Below are 11,943 nucleotides of genomic sequence, written 5' to 3' on the forward strand. Positions count from 1 at the left end.
CTGCGGGGTGCCGGGGTCTCTACGTCTCCTGCGTCCCCCGCCGTCGGGTCCGATCTGCTGCCCGGGTCTCGGGACACCCTGGCAGGGGCGCGGGGCGCGGGGCGCGGGGCGCGGGGCGGGCCGGCAGGTGCGTACGCCGAGCCGCGCGACCGAGGGGCCTGGGCGCCACCTTCCCCCTCTTCCCGCGCGGGCCTCTAACTTCTGCCCCCGCCTCCCCTCCCGCTCGTGCGCGCCCGGGCGCGCAGGATCCCAGCCTCCGGGCCCGGGGCCAGCAGCGGGCAGACGGTTACGTCACCCGCTGTGCCCGCCGACACCGCACTATCCGGTGCGTGCCCCGATGGGGAAGTTGAGGCCGCTGTGGCCCCTCTCTTGTCTCCACCGCAGGCCTCCGTGGCCCGTGCAGAACACGGACGGTCGTGGGCATGGGACGGGCGCCTGGCAGTGATCCCGACTCCCACTTTACGAGTGGGAACTCCCCCGCGGCCCCGGGGTCCTGTGCGGGGGGTGTCCGTGCCCTCCTCCCGGGACCCAGAACTTCTCCAGCACCTCTGAGATGCAGTCCTGGGCATCGCCACTGACTTGTTGACTTTGAACATTCTTTCACTTTCTAACCCCCTGGCGATGGGGGCAGGGACGGCCCTCTCCCAGCCCTGTGAACCAGGCTGGGGCAGTGCTGCTCAGCCGCGGGGAAGAGGTTATGTTGGGGGTGGGGAGGACATGTGGGGTGAGTGGGGCCCCGATGGCAGGGGCTGGCCCTCCTGTGTGCTGGAGACCCCGCAGGTAATCCTCTCCAGCCTTGTCCGATCTGGGCAGGGGCCTTCTGGGGCTCAGCCTCCTGCTGACCCTTCAGGAAAGCCTGACTGCCCTAGCGTGGTACAGGATGGTTGTCCCTGGGTCGGTGGGGAGGAAACTAAGGACCGTGAAGGTCCTTGAGTGGCCTGCCCTGGCATGTAAGCACTTCAGAGCTGTGGGCTGTGCATGCTTGGGGAGGCTGCCTCACCTCTCTGGGCCTCCTGTCCACGGTCTGAAAAGGGAGAACTAATGCCCCGCCCCCTGCTTTTGGCAGGTGAGTTGGGAGGGAGGGGCCCTGCGCCCCTCCCAGCCTGCAGCCGTGCCTTCCACTCCAGCCTCTCTGCCCCCTCGGCTTTAGCCCAGGCCCTGGGCATCCCTGGCCCAGGGGGCTCAGGCAGGAGACCGGGCACTCAGAGCCAGGAGAAGCCAAGGTCAGAGCCTGGAGCACTGCTGTGGGTGGGGAGTCGACGGGAGGGGGGGGAGTGAGGGGGGCTCCTGCCCAGGGAGCCCCTGGCACCACGTGCTGCAGACCAGGATATGGGAAGGGACGTCCCAGAGACAACAGCAAAGGAAAGGCCCAAGCAAGTGTGGGGAGGACGTGTGTGACAGGAGGTCAGGCGCTTCCAAGGTCCCAAGAGCCAGTGTGTGTGTGTGTGTGTGTGTGTGTGTGTGTGTGTGTGTGTGGCAGGGGGGATCTCCAGGAAGGAGCTCACTGTGTCTGAGGCCTAGACCACCCACCCCCACCCCCACAGCACTCCCCAGCCTCTGCCTCACCCCTCCCACCTTCAGGACCTGCCTTGCTGTGTTTTAGGGGACATCACTCCGTCTGTTTCTCTTCTGTGATGTGGGATGGTAGCAATGCCTTTGTCAGAGATCGTGGTGAGGCACACATGGGCTAGTGTGTGTGCTGGGCAGAGTGTCCACGTTCCTGCCAGCTGCTGGTGAGGACTCCGGGGTGGCACCTTCCCGCCTGGCGGGACCCCTGTGGGTGGGCACAGCCTTCCCTGCCACAGCACGTACTCAAACCTGAGCCTCTCGCTGGGGTGGGGGGGCAAACTCCTGGGGTCTTTGGATGCGCCAAGTGGAACAGGAACCCTGGACGGCAGGGTGGGTGGGCTAGGTTGGTCCTGTGTCCCCGGCACAGCCCTGGCGGTGGGGCGGCTGACTGAGAGGCCCAGGTCCAAAGCCCCTCAGCCTCAGGACTGCAAGCCTGAGTGTCCTCTGGTGGGAAATGGGGTGGCGTCGTTCACTTCCTAGCATGGCCCGGCTCAGGGAAGAGCCCTCCGTGTAACCCCTGAGCAGATGGACCCTGCAGGCACCCCACCCCCCATGCCTGTGCCCCCACGGCCCTCACGGAGGCCAGGCTGCCCAGGTCCCCTGCAGTGGGGAGTGGTGTGTCACCTGCGGCTGGAGGAATAGTAAACACTGTGAAGATGGCCCTTGGCTGTGTCTTGGCTTGAGAGCGACCCTGTGGTGACACTGGGGCCACAGCCAGCGAGGACACAGCAGGGAGGGAACAGGGTGAGGTGGGACGTGGCTCCGGGGGCTACATCTGGGCTGTGCTCTCTCTCCCTCACTTCTGCTTTCCTGGAAATACCCTGAGGTTAGCAGGGTCTCGGCCAAGCTCAAAAGGCCTCGGGGTCACTTCGGCCAGTGCTGAGCCCACAGGAAGCAGGTCTGCCCAGCCCATGGCCCAGCTGCTGCGGGAACCCCCCCCCCCGCCCCACGAGACTTCCTGCAGGGAAGCCAGACATCTCTCAGGGCTGGCCTTGTGGCCTCCATGCCAGGCGTGAGCAATGGCACGTGGCCACGTGGGTGGGTCTGATGAGGGACACTCCAGGTCTTGCCAGACCCGCCTGGGTTCTCAGGTCCCTCTGCAGAGGGAGGGATCCCAGCGCCCCTGCTCCCACTGGTACCCGCTGTGCCCAAGCAGAGGAGCCGTGGTGGGCCGGGGGTGGGAGCCGAATGCCCAGGCCCCAAGTCCGGCTCGGCGCCCACGGCCATTCCCTGGGCTCGGCCTTTCTCGTCACGGATCGTTTGTTCTGAATGCCTGCAGCTCGTTTGGGAGGTCATCTGCCTGTCGCTGGCTCCAGAAGACCAAAGGGCCTCTGCACCCCTCAGTCAGTCTGATCTTCCCATTTTGCAGATGAGGAAACTGAGGCACAGAGCCCTGGTGTGGGATTTGGGTGCTGGGGAGAGGTGCCAGTAGCAGTCCTACCCTAGCTCCTTGCGGGCAGCTGATGGATGCCGTGGGTTTGGTGGGGGCCTTGGTCCCGTTCTGGAAACGTGGAGGTGGGCTCTGGGCCGGGGCTCCTGTCCCGCACTTCCACGTGGCAGTCAGGGCAGGCAGGATTGAGGGGCATCAGCAACCCAAATCCAGGGTCCTCCCAGGCCTGGCCTCACTTCTCAGGGGAGCGGGAGGCGGGGGTGGGCATACCGTCTTCTCTACCCGAGCCTGGGCTGGACTGGAGTGTATGCGTGAAGCCACGGCCGAAGCAGGTGCTTGGGTGGAGCGTTCGCATCTGTTCCAACTCCCGCCCGTCCGAGCTGAGGACACTCCGCGTTGTGGCCCTAGGCTAGCTGCCAACGCCCAAGCCGCCAGGCCCGCGGTCCGCAGCAGAGGGCGGGTCTCCCTGCTCTGCTCTGGCTCCCAACCCGTGTGGCTCCTCCTGCTTTTAGAGGGGAAAATCCAGAGCTCTCCCGCTGCCTCCCCCAGCTCCCAGTACCACTGAGGTTTTGGGGAAGTCCCCCGGCCCTGGGGACACATTAACCAGGGTGTCTGGTCCCTGCACTGCTCCGGGCAAGGCAGAGGTCTGTGTGGGAGGTTCCCAGCGTGGCTCCCGGCAGCTCGGGGCGCGGGGGGAGGCCGGCTGGCAGGCGGATGGGCGGCCATTCAGGCTGAGGGCTGCAGCGCCTTCCCCCACCCTGCCTGGGAGGCTGTCCCCAGGCAGCGGCCTCTCTGGGACTCAGTTTTCACCCCCTGCTGCTCTGAGCCCCTCCTCAGGTTGCCTGAGGCTCCTCCCCCACTCCTCCTGGGCCCCTCCTCTGGGTGGATGCACGGCGGTGCTGTGCCCTGGGCAGCGCTCACCTTTGGGGCACACGGGCCAGGTTCCACGGTTAATGCTTCCTGTCCACTAGCGGGGAGCTTCCCAGAGCGCAGCCCGGGGCACAGATGGGGAGACTGAGGCCAGCTGCAGGGAGAGCATTGTCAAGGCCACCCACCCCCGCTGCGGTGAGCCGGGCCTGACTGGCTTCCTGGCTGGCACCCCTTGTCACTGCACAGTTAAACAGGAGGCAGATGGCCGCGTGGGCAGGAAGTGCCCTGCACCAGGAGGGGCGTGCTTGCCCCTGGGGGCTCCAAGGCAGCGGCCAGATCCACCAGACCTCAGGTTGCCTGCTCCTGGTCCTGCTGCACACATGGGAGACTGAGGCCCAGAGGGTGCTGGCTGTCCTAAGGTCACACCACTGGCGGGGGTGGGGGTGGGGGCAGTGACACGAGTGCACAGAACCCCCTGCTGGCCCTGACCCCAGCCGCCTCTGCCGGCCTGAGGGGACACGGGTCAAAGTGCAGCCCTCCCTTGCTCTCTGCTTTGGATAAGGTGCTTGCTGTGCTAGCCTCAGTGAGTGTGTGAGGACAGGGCGGGGGCACCCAGGACAGAGGATAGTGGGGCACAGGGTCCCCACGCTGGGGACACTGACATGTCATTCTGTATTGAGTGTGCGTGTGGCTGCCTGGCTGTAAAGGAATCCTCCCTTCTGCCCAGAGGCCAGCACGGTTAGCCTCGCTGTGCGTGTGTGCGTGTTCCTAGGGTATGTTAATATGTGCACATGTGTGCCTGTGCCTACATGCGTGTGCACTGAGCATGTATGCATATTTGCTCACGTGTGTGTTTGCTTCTGCATGTTTATACGTCCATGCGTGTTTATGTGTTTGTTTATATACGTGTGTGCATACACGTGCTTGTGTGTGTGCTCTCCTGTGCACATGTCCCTGGCTGCCTGGCCCCCAGAAGGTGGCAGCCTCTCCGAAGCTGCTCTTGTCTCCAGGACTGGAGGCCAGGACAGCACCGTGGTGGCCTTGAGGGAAGGGCCTTTGGCACTTCTGGTTTGTGACACCTAGGAGCAAACGAGCAATTCCCTCGAAGGCCCGGATGCGGGTCCCTCACAGGTGCACGTGAGGAGGCGGGGACAGTGCGGCCACCGGGACTGGGACGGCCCTGCTGCAGCCACAGCGGCCCTTGGGTGGGGGGCTGGGGATGAGCCGCTGAGCCCGGCGCAGCTGGAGGCCCTCGGGAAGGGGCAAAGCCGGGACCCTGCTGGGGCTGCTGTGTGCAGGGTGTCGCAGACGTCAGGGCCAGGTCGAGGGCCTGCGCTGGGATCTGGGATTTTCAACCGAGTGCGGCGGCCGCTTGAAGAGCCCCGGGCGCAGAGGGAAGGCGGCGGCGCCTGGCTGCCGCTGTTCCCCGCCCTTCTCCCTTCCTCCTGGGCTTATTACTCTAGATGAGATTAAGTTGAATGAGACACAGAGTGAAAGCGAACCTCCTACCTGTCCCCAGAGTTCAGCATTTTCCAGAGCGAGGTTTCCAGCCCCAGATGGTGGAGGGAGGAGAGTGCTGCTCCGGCCGCGGCGGCCTGCCTCCGGCCTGCATCTTTCATGACTTCTCCTGTGCCCCGGGGAGGCCGTAGTGCTGCGCCTGGTGGCTCAGAGCCAGGGGGGCGGGAGGGGGGCGCTGGGGAGGAGCCGGGCAGGCCAGGGGCAGCTGCACCCAGGAGAGAGGAGCTTCCTGGGGGTGGTGGCCTCTGGGCGGGGCAAGGAGGAGTGGCCTGAGGCCCAGCGGCGTTCTCAGCAGCAGCACAAATCCTGGTCTTGAATGAAAGGGCAGGAGCGGAAGTCTGGAGAGCCCGCCTGGTGGCCCCCAGGGTGTCCTGTGTGTGCCCTTAACTCCCGAGGCTCCAAGTTCTGTGTTAATTGTGTACAGCTATTTGTACGGCGATCACACCTCAATAAAGTGGTTTAAAATTGCTTTTAAAAGTAAAAATTAGGGGGGCCCCTGGTGGCTCAGTCCATTAAACGCACTGCTTTGGCTCAGGTGATGATCTCACAGTTTGTGGGTTTGAGCCTTATGTCGGGCTGTGTGCTGACAGCTCGGAGCCTGGAGCCTGCTTCGTGTCCTATGTCTACCTCTCTCTCTGCTCTCTTGTGCTGCTCGTGATGTCTCCCTCTCTCTCTCAGAAACAAACATTTAAAAAATTAAAAAATAATAATAATAAAAATTCAGGACGCCTGGGTGGCTCAGTCGGTTAGGCGTCTGACTGATTTTAGCTCAGGTCATGATCTCATAGTTCACAAGTTCTAGACACAGGTCTGTCGGGATCTGTGCTGACAGGACAGAGCCTGCTTGGGATTCTCTTCCCCTCTCTTTCTGCCTCTCCCCCACTCATGCTCTCTCCCCTCCTCCATCTCTCCCAAAATAAATAAACTTAAAAAAACACAATAAAAATAAATAAAAACTAAAGCAGCTAAGTTCGACTAAAGCAGCCCCTCTTTGGTAGGTGGCTGTCATTTCCTGCCCTGGCCCCCAGCCCAGCCTGGAGGGAGGGTAGGCGTGGCAGGGCAGGCAGGGGCACTGGTGAGGGTGTGCAGGCTGAAGGCACCACCCAGGATGTGTGCCGAGGCGTGGCTCCGCCTCCTCCAGGACTGGATGGGGGGGAGGGTCTTGCAGGGGCTGTGCAGCCTTGCCTGGGCTCTGGTCTGTCAAGGAGCCCTTCCGTCTGTGGCCCTGGGCCCCACGGCGTCCCGCCCCCTGCCCACTGCGGGGAGGGGACTGGGCACGGGCTGGGGCCCCAGGCTGACCACGCCCTCCCCACAGCCATCCCGCTGGGGCAGGAACCGGCCCATTAACGTGAACCATTACGCCAACAAGAAGAGCGCGGCGGAGAGCATGCTGGACATCGCGCTGCTGATGGCCAACGCGTCCCAGCTGAAGGCGGTCATCGAGCAGGGCCCCAGCTTCGCCTTCTTCGCGCCGCTGGTGGTCCTCATCTCCCTCTCCCTCGTGCTGCAGATCGGCGTGGGCGTGCTGCTCATCTTCCTCGGTGTGAGCCTGCGCCAGGCCGCGTGGGGGGAGGGCGCTGGGGCAGCCCCCACTCAGCAGTGAGGTCAGGGCCCCCCGCCTCTGTCCCTCCACCCACCTGAGTGAGGACACAGGAAAATGTGGTCTACAGGGACTGGCTGGGCCCCTCCCCAGGGCCTCAGTTCCCCCCACCCATGCAGTGGGCGTAGGGACAGGGCTTTGGGCCGTGTGATGATCACTAGGCCACGGCACACGGCGCTCAGAAAGGCGCTTTGCCTGGGTGAGTTCAGTGAGTTGTGCCTTAAAATCCATACCTGGGCCTCATGCCATCTCTTCTGCTCCGAGAAGGGCCCCTCTGAGCCTCATTCGTGGAGAAGGGGCCCCGGAGCTGAGGCCACAGGTGCAGAAGGCAGCCTGAGGAGGGGACAGGCCCCAGCTGCCGCAGGCCCCGGCGCAGCGTCCGCTCCCTTCTGCCCGCAGTCAGGTACGACCTCAACAACCCCGCGAAGCACGCCAAGCTGGACTTCCTCAACAACCTGGCCACCGGCCTGGTCTTCATCATCGTCGTGGTCAACATCTTCATCACCGCCTTTGGTGTGCAGAAGCCCGTGATAGACGTAGCGCCCCAGCAGTAGGCGGGTGAGCCAGGGAGGGACCAGCCCGCCGTCCACCGGACAGCCCCACGGGGTCGTCTCCACCACAAGGCCGCTCAGGCACCCAGTGACCCACGAGCGGGCCCTTGTGACCTGTCTGGGCCCCACAGAGTGGGCGCCGCCGGCGGTGTGCGCCGCCCCCAGCCTCATCCCCTGTCCTTGCTCAGAGGCGAGCACCCAGCCAGGGCATATGCAGGTCAGCAGGCCCGGCACGTGTCCTGGGTGAGTCGCGTGTGCTGCACGTGCGGCCCCGGCCGGGGTGCACACCACAGGTGCGTATGGCCTTGGGCCCGGTGGTTGCTCCTCAGGCCTGCCCCAGAGGAAGGGTGGGCACTGCTGACAACCGGCCACCTGCCCAGCACCAGCACCCCGCGGCCAAGGGGAGAGCAGGCTGCCTGAACCTGCCTGCGTGTCAGGTGCATGAGAGAACCTTCGGGCAGGGCAGGCCGCAGGATGCGGTGGGACCCGGGAGCAGTGCCCACACGTGGCCTGGCTGGGAGTGTCGGTGCCCCACTGCCCACGCCATGGCCGTGCCCCATCTGGGGTCCGGCTTGCCGCCTGGCTGCTGGCCCTGCTTTGTCGTTAAGTCCTTCCCCCTCGGAACCTCAGGGTGCCAGCCTGCTCTCCTGCTCACACGTGATGACCAGCCTGTTTATTAATTGCCCCAAACAGTCCTGCCGCCGCCACCAGCATCAGCCCGGTGAGGGTCCCACAGGGCTGCTCCCAGAGACCCCCCCCTTTAACTCCCCATCGTGACCCAAGAGGGGAACTGAGGCTTGCCCATGGCAGAATTGGGCCCTTGGAGCTCTGGAGTTGTGGTGGCCCTGAAGCTCATGGGCTGGTCGCCCGGCAGGCTGCTGACATGGGATGAGCAGAATGGAGCTGGAGCCCTCTCACCCCTCCTCTCTCTTCTTGGCAGATGCCCCTGGATCGCACCCGGCCACATTCACTCAGGTCCCAGGAGCAGCGTCACCCTTGGGGCCCACATCCCTGTAGGAGGCCCTTCCTGAAACTGGAAGAGCCCAGGCGGGCCCACTAGACCGTGTCCTGGGCCGAGCCGCCGGTAGTTCGGCCCCCGCAGGCCAGCGCAGGGCCCCTGCAGTGGGGCCTGGGAGGCAGAACTGGGGACGGGCCATGGCTGGTGTGGACACGCAGCAGCCCAAGGATCGGGACGATAGGCCCGGTCGGCCTTGGCCTCCGGACGTTTCCAGAGGGACAGGGAGGCCCCCACCCTCTGCGGGTACAACAAGCACCGGGGCCTTGAGCCCCCCACGCCGAGGACTGTGGCGGCGTCTGTGCTTCCTGACCCAGGACTCTGGACCTCAAGGGCCCCTGGCCATGGGCCCTGCCCACGCCTTCCACCAGCAGTGACGGGGCAGCCCCCCTCAGGGGCCAGAGCCCCCACTTTTCTAAGTACCAGTGACCAATAAAGCTGACGCACCTCCTCCCCTGTCTCAGGCCCGGGCCTTGCGCTGTGCCCCCAGACCCCCCAACCTGGGGAGACCCACTCGCGGACTCCTTCTCCGGGATTGAGGGCCCCTTGGCACCCTGCATGTCGGTACGGTATTGAGGCAAAAACCAGGCTCTCGAAGCTGCGGCATCGGCACCTTGTAACTGGCCACCGCGGAAGAGCTGCTGGAACGGCTCATCCCGGAGCCCAGGGCTGACGTCCCCGTCCCTGTTCGCTCCGTGGGGAGCAGCCCCCAGCCCCACAGCCACTTGGGATGCAGGTTCCCGGCGGGTGGGCCAGCTTCTAGGGCGGCCGAGGCCCCAGTGAGGGATGCACCCGGCGTGGGCTGCCAGAAACGCCAGGGTGAACCGCCCAGAAGCAGGTTCACCAACATGACCACACATGATGACTGGATCAGAAAACCAGCCTTTCACAGTGCTCTTGTCTACACTGCAGACCTGTCTGTGCACTGTTGCATCCCACGGGCTCTTTACAGCAGAGCAAACCCTGCACACACTCGCCTGCTCAGGCTCAAGCTCCCAGGTGCTCCCTCACGCCTCAGGCGGGTGTAGGACCTCTGGCTGGGGTGGGGGTGGGGCTGGGTCAGTGCCGCAGGAGGGACACTGGTCCCCCGTCCACTTCGGTCGCTATGGGGTCAGAAGCCCTGGACACTCTGAAGAGGTTGGAAGGTAGCATGCAGCATGACCTTGGGTGGGGGGGTGTCGACCAGGTGTCACCACGTGCCCTCAGGGCACTGGGCCCGTGACCCCTGACCTCATGGAAAGTTCCAGTGCTCTCGGATTTCCTGCAGTCTCTCCTCCACCCACCACCTGGCTCACTGCCACGTGCCCAGTGCTGCTGGTCAGTCAGGCCGAGGGGCTGAGGGGAGGGAGCTGGTGCTGGGCGGACCGCGACCCACAGAGACCCCCGAAGCGCCAGGTGTTGACTCCAGGGTGTCAGTCTGTCCTGAGTCCCCATGCTGGCTGGAGTCCCTTGCTCTCTTGGTCCACCCCTGCGACCTCCAGGGCCTGAGCCCTTGCGCTCTGCCTGCTTGTCCCCTTTCCCGACCCCACACTGGCGCCTCCTCGTGTCCTTGATGTGACAATACCCTCACCTGGTCCTCCAGGTGGGAAATTTTGCGGCCCCAGTTCCCTCCCTAAAAATACTCAGGGGACTCTGGTCAGCTTGCACAGAATGCTTGACAAACAGAAGCGCTGATGGGTAAGGTGGTCCGGCCTCAGGCTGTACTCAGGGAAAAGCGTGGGGAAGTTGATGACTTGAGGTGGAGAAGGGCTGGTGGCCACAGAGCTGGGGCCCTGGGCAGCCCTCTGCTCCTAAGCGTGTTCGTGTCCTGACCCATGTGCGGGACAAAGTCCACGAAGAAGCACAGGGGGCAGGTGGGCAGAGGGTGGACACGTGTTTGCAGTGGAGCTGATGAGGCCGCGCTGGGTGGGGACAGGCAGAGAACTGCAGGTGGCCGGTCTGGTGGTGCCGAGGTCGCAAACTTGGGAATGGCCCTGCGGGGGGGGGGGGGGGGGGAGCTCTGCTCACTCCTCCTGCCCCAAAGCCGGCTCACCTGTGCTGCTGCCACTTTCGCCGGAAGCAGCAGGAGGTCAGGTTCACATCTGTGACCTGTCCACACAACCTGGCCCCTGTCAGCCTACCCAGTGCACGCCATCTGTCTCCCTTGCCCCCCGCCCCCGGCCATCTCTGCGTGTTCCGGGCTGTTCCCCTGGCCCAGTCCTGCCCAGCATCTGGCACAAGTGGACACTGCCCTTCACAGTGCCCCTGGGGTTGCCCAGACTGGCCTGTGGTCTGTGGTGTGGACTCGCCAGTGGTCACATGGGGCAGCACCATGCACGTGACCAACAGATGGCCTAGCCCCTCCCTGGGCCATGACAGGAAGTCTGTCAGCACGTGACCAGAGGGGTGAACCCCAGATGACTGGACTGAGCCCTGGTCACCAAGCCAGGCTGGCCTCCGAAGGTGCTGGGGGGCACTGGGGACAGCACGAAATGGTGGGTGGGTGTGCGTGTCGTGGTCCCCCCAGCACCCCGTCCCCAGCGCCCCGTCCCTCCCCACCCGCCAGCTCCAGCGTGCTCCCATCTTAGGCCTGGGCACATGGCCTCTCCCCAGGTGGGGCTCAGCTCAGGTCCCATAGGTCCTCCTGACCGTCTCTCCATCAGTCACTGTCACAGAGGCCACTCGGGTCTACTCCACCTTGGGGGCCATGGGCTGGCATCGCCATCCACAGTGTCCCCCAGGCCCGAGTCTGAGCCCTGCCCGCTCCCAGGCCTGCCTCAAATCCGGGGCAGAGAGGGAGGGTCCCAAGGGGGAGGCTTGAGGTGGGGGAGGAGGGCACCCCCTGCACACCTGCCCTTCTTATTTCCGGGCCATGGGTCTGGCCTGCAGGTGCTGCCACCTGCGTCCTGTGTCCTTGGCACCATGTCTGGCATACAGTCAGTGCTCGGTAAGTGTCTGCTACAGACGTCCTCCTCACTGGTCCTCGTGAACCAGGCGGGTCAAGTTTCGAGTGAGTGACAGGGGCATGGGGCGGGCGGAAGGAGATGAGCTTGTGGAGACCGAAGGCCCCCTTGGAGAGACGCTCGGGAAGGCGGGCCTCCCAGGACCTGGAGGGGGCAGGGCACGGCCTGTGGCGAGGAGCAGGGCTGCGTGGGGTGGGAGCAGTGGGTGCACAGCCCGAGAGGTGGATGGATGAGGATGACAGGTTGGCAGGTGGTTGACAGAGGACAGATGACAGATGGGTCATCCCTGGGCAGCGTCCCCCGTGAGGAGGTAGCTCTGCGAGGCCAGCCCCGCCACCTCTCCCAGGAACGCGTGTCCTCTGGGTCTGGTCACTCTTCTGATGGTTTGTCTTTCTCTCAAGTGTGTATTTAGGGGACCTGTGTGGGGGCCGAGGAAGCTGCCCCCGGCCAGCGGGACCCCCACCCTCAACCTGACCCACCCAGACTCT

At 64.6% G+C, this 11,943-nt stretch overlaps 1 protein-coding gene across 2 annotated transcripts; it reads left to right on the forward strand.

Moving 5' to 3' along the window:
- Positions 1 to 1,626: 1,626 nt before the first annotated feature.
- On the forward strand, positions 1,627 to 8,966 carry NINJ1 (ninjurin 1). 2 transcript variants are annotated; one of them, XR_003901942.1, is made up of 5 exons: positions 1,627 to 1,733; positions 6,663 to 6,888; positions 7,347 to 7,505; positions 8,129 to 8,219; positions 8,439 to 8,966. XR_003901942.1 is itself a non-coding variant. In XM_029920477.1 (4 exons), the coding sequence occupies exons 2-3, from the start codon at positions 6,735 to 6,737 to the stop codon at positions 7,499 to 7,501; spliced, it is 309 nt and encodes a 102-aa protein (XP_029776337.1). In that variant the 5' UTR covers positions 1,633 to 1,733; positions 6,663 to 6,734; the 3' UTR covers positions 7,502 to 7,505; positions 8,439 to 8,966. The 2 variants fall into 2 exon arrangements, 1 of the variants encoding a protein (XP_029776337.1); XM_029920477.1 differs by lacking the exon at positions 8,129 to 8,219 and having other exon boundaries at positions 1,633 to 1,733.
- The last annotated feature ends 2,977 nt before the right edge of the window (positions 8,967 to 11,943 follow it).

This window comes from Suricata suricatta, chromosome 13, assembly GCF_006229205.1.
Source record: "Suricata suricatta isolate VVHF042 chromosome 13, meerkat_22Aug2017_6uvM2_HiC, whole genome shotgun sequence".
Lineage (NCBI taxonomy): Eukaryota > Metazoa > Chordata > Mammalia > Carnivora > Herpestidae > Suricata > Suricata suricatta.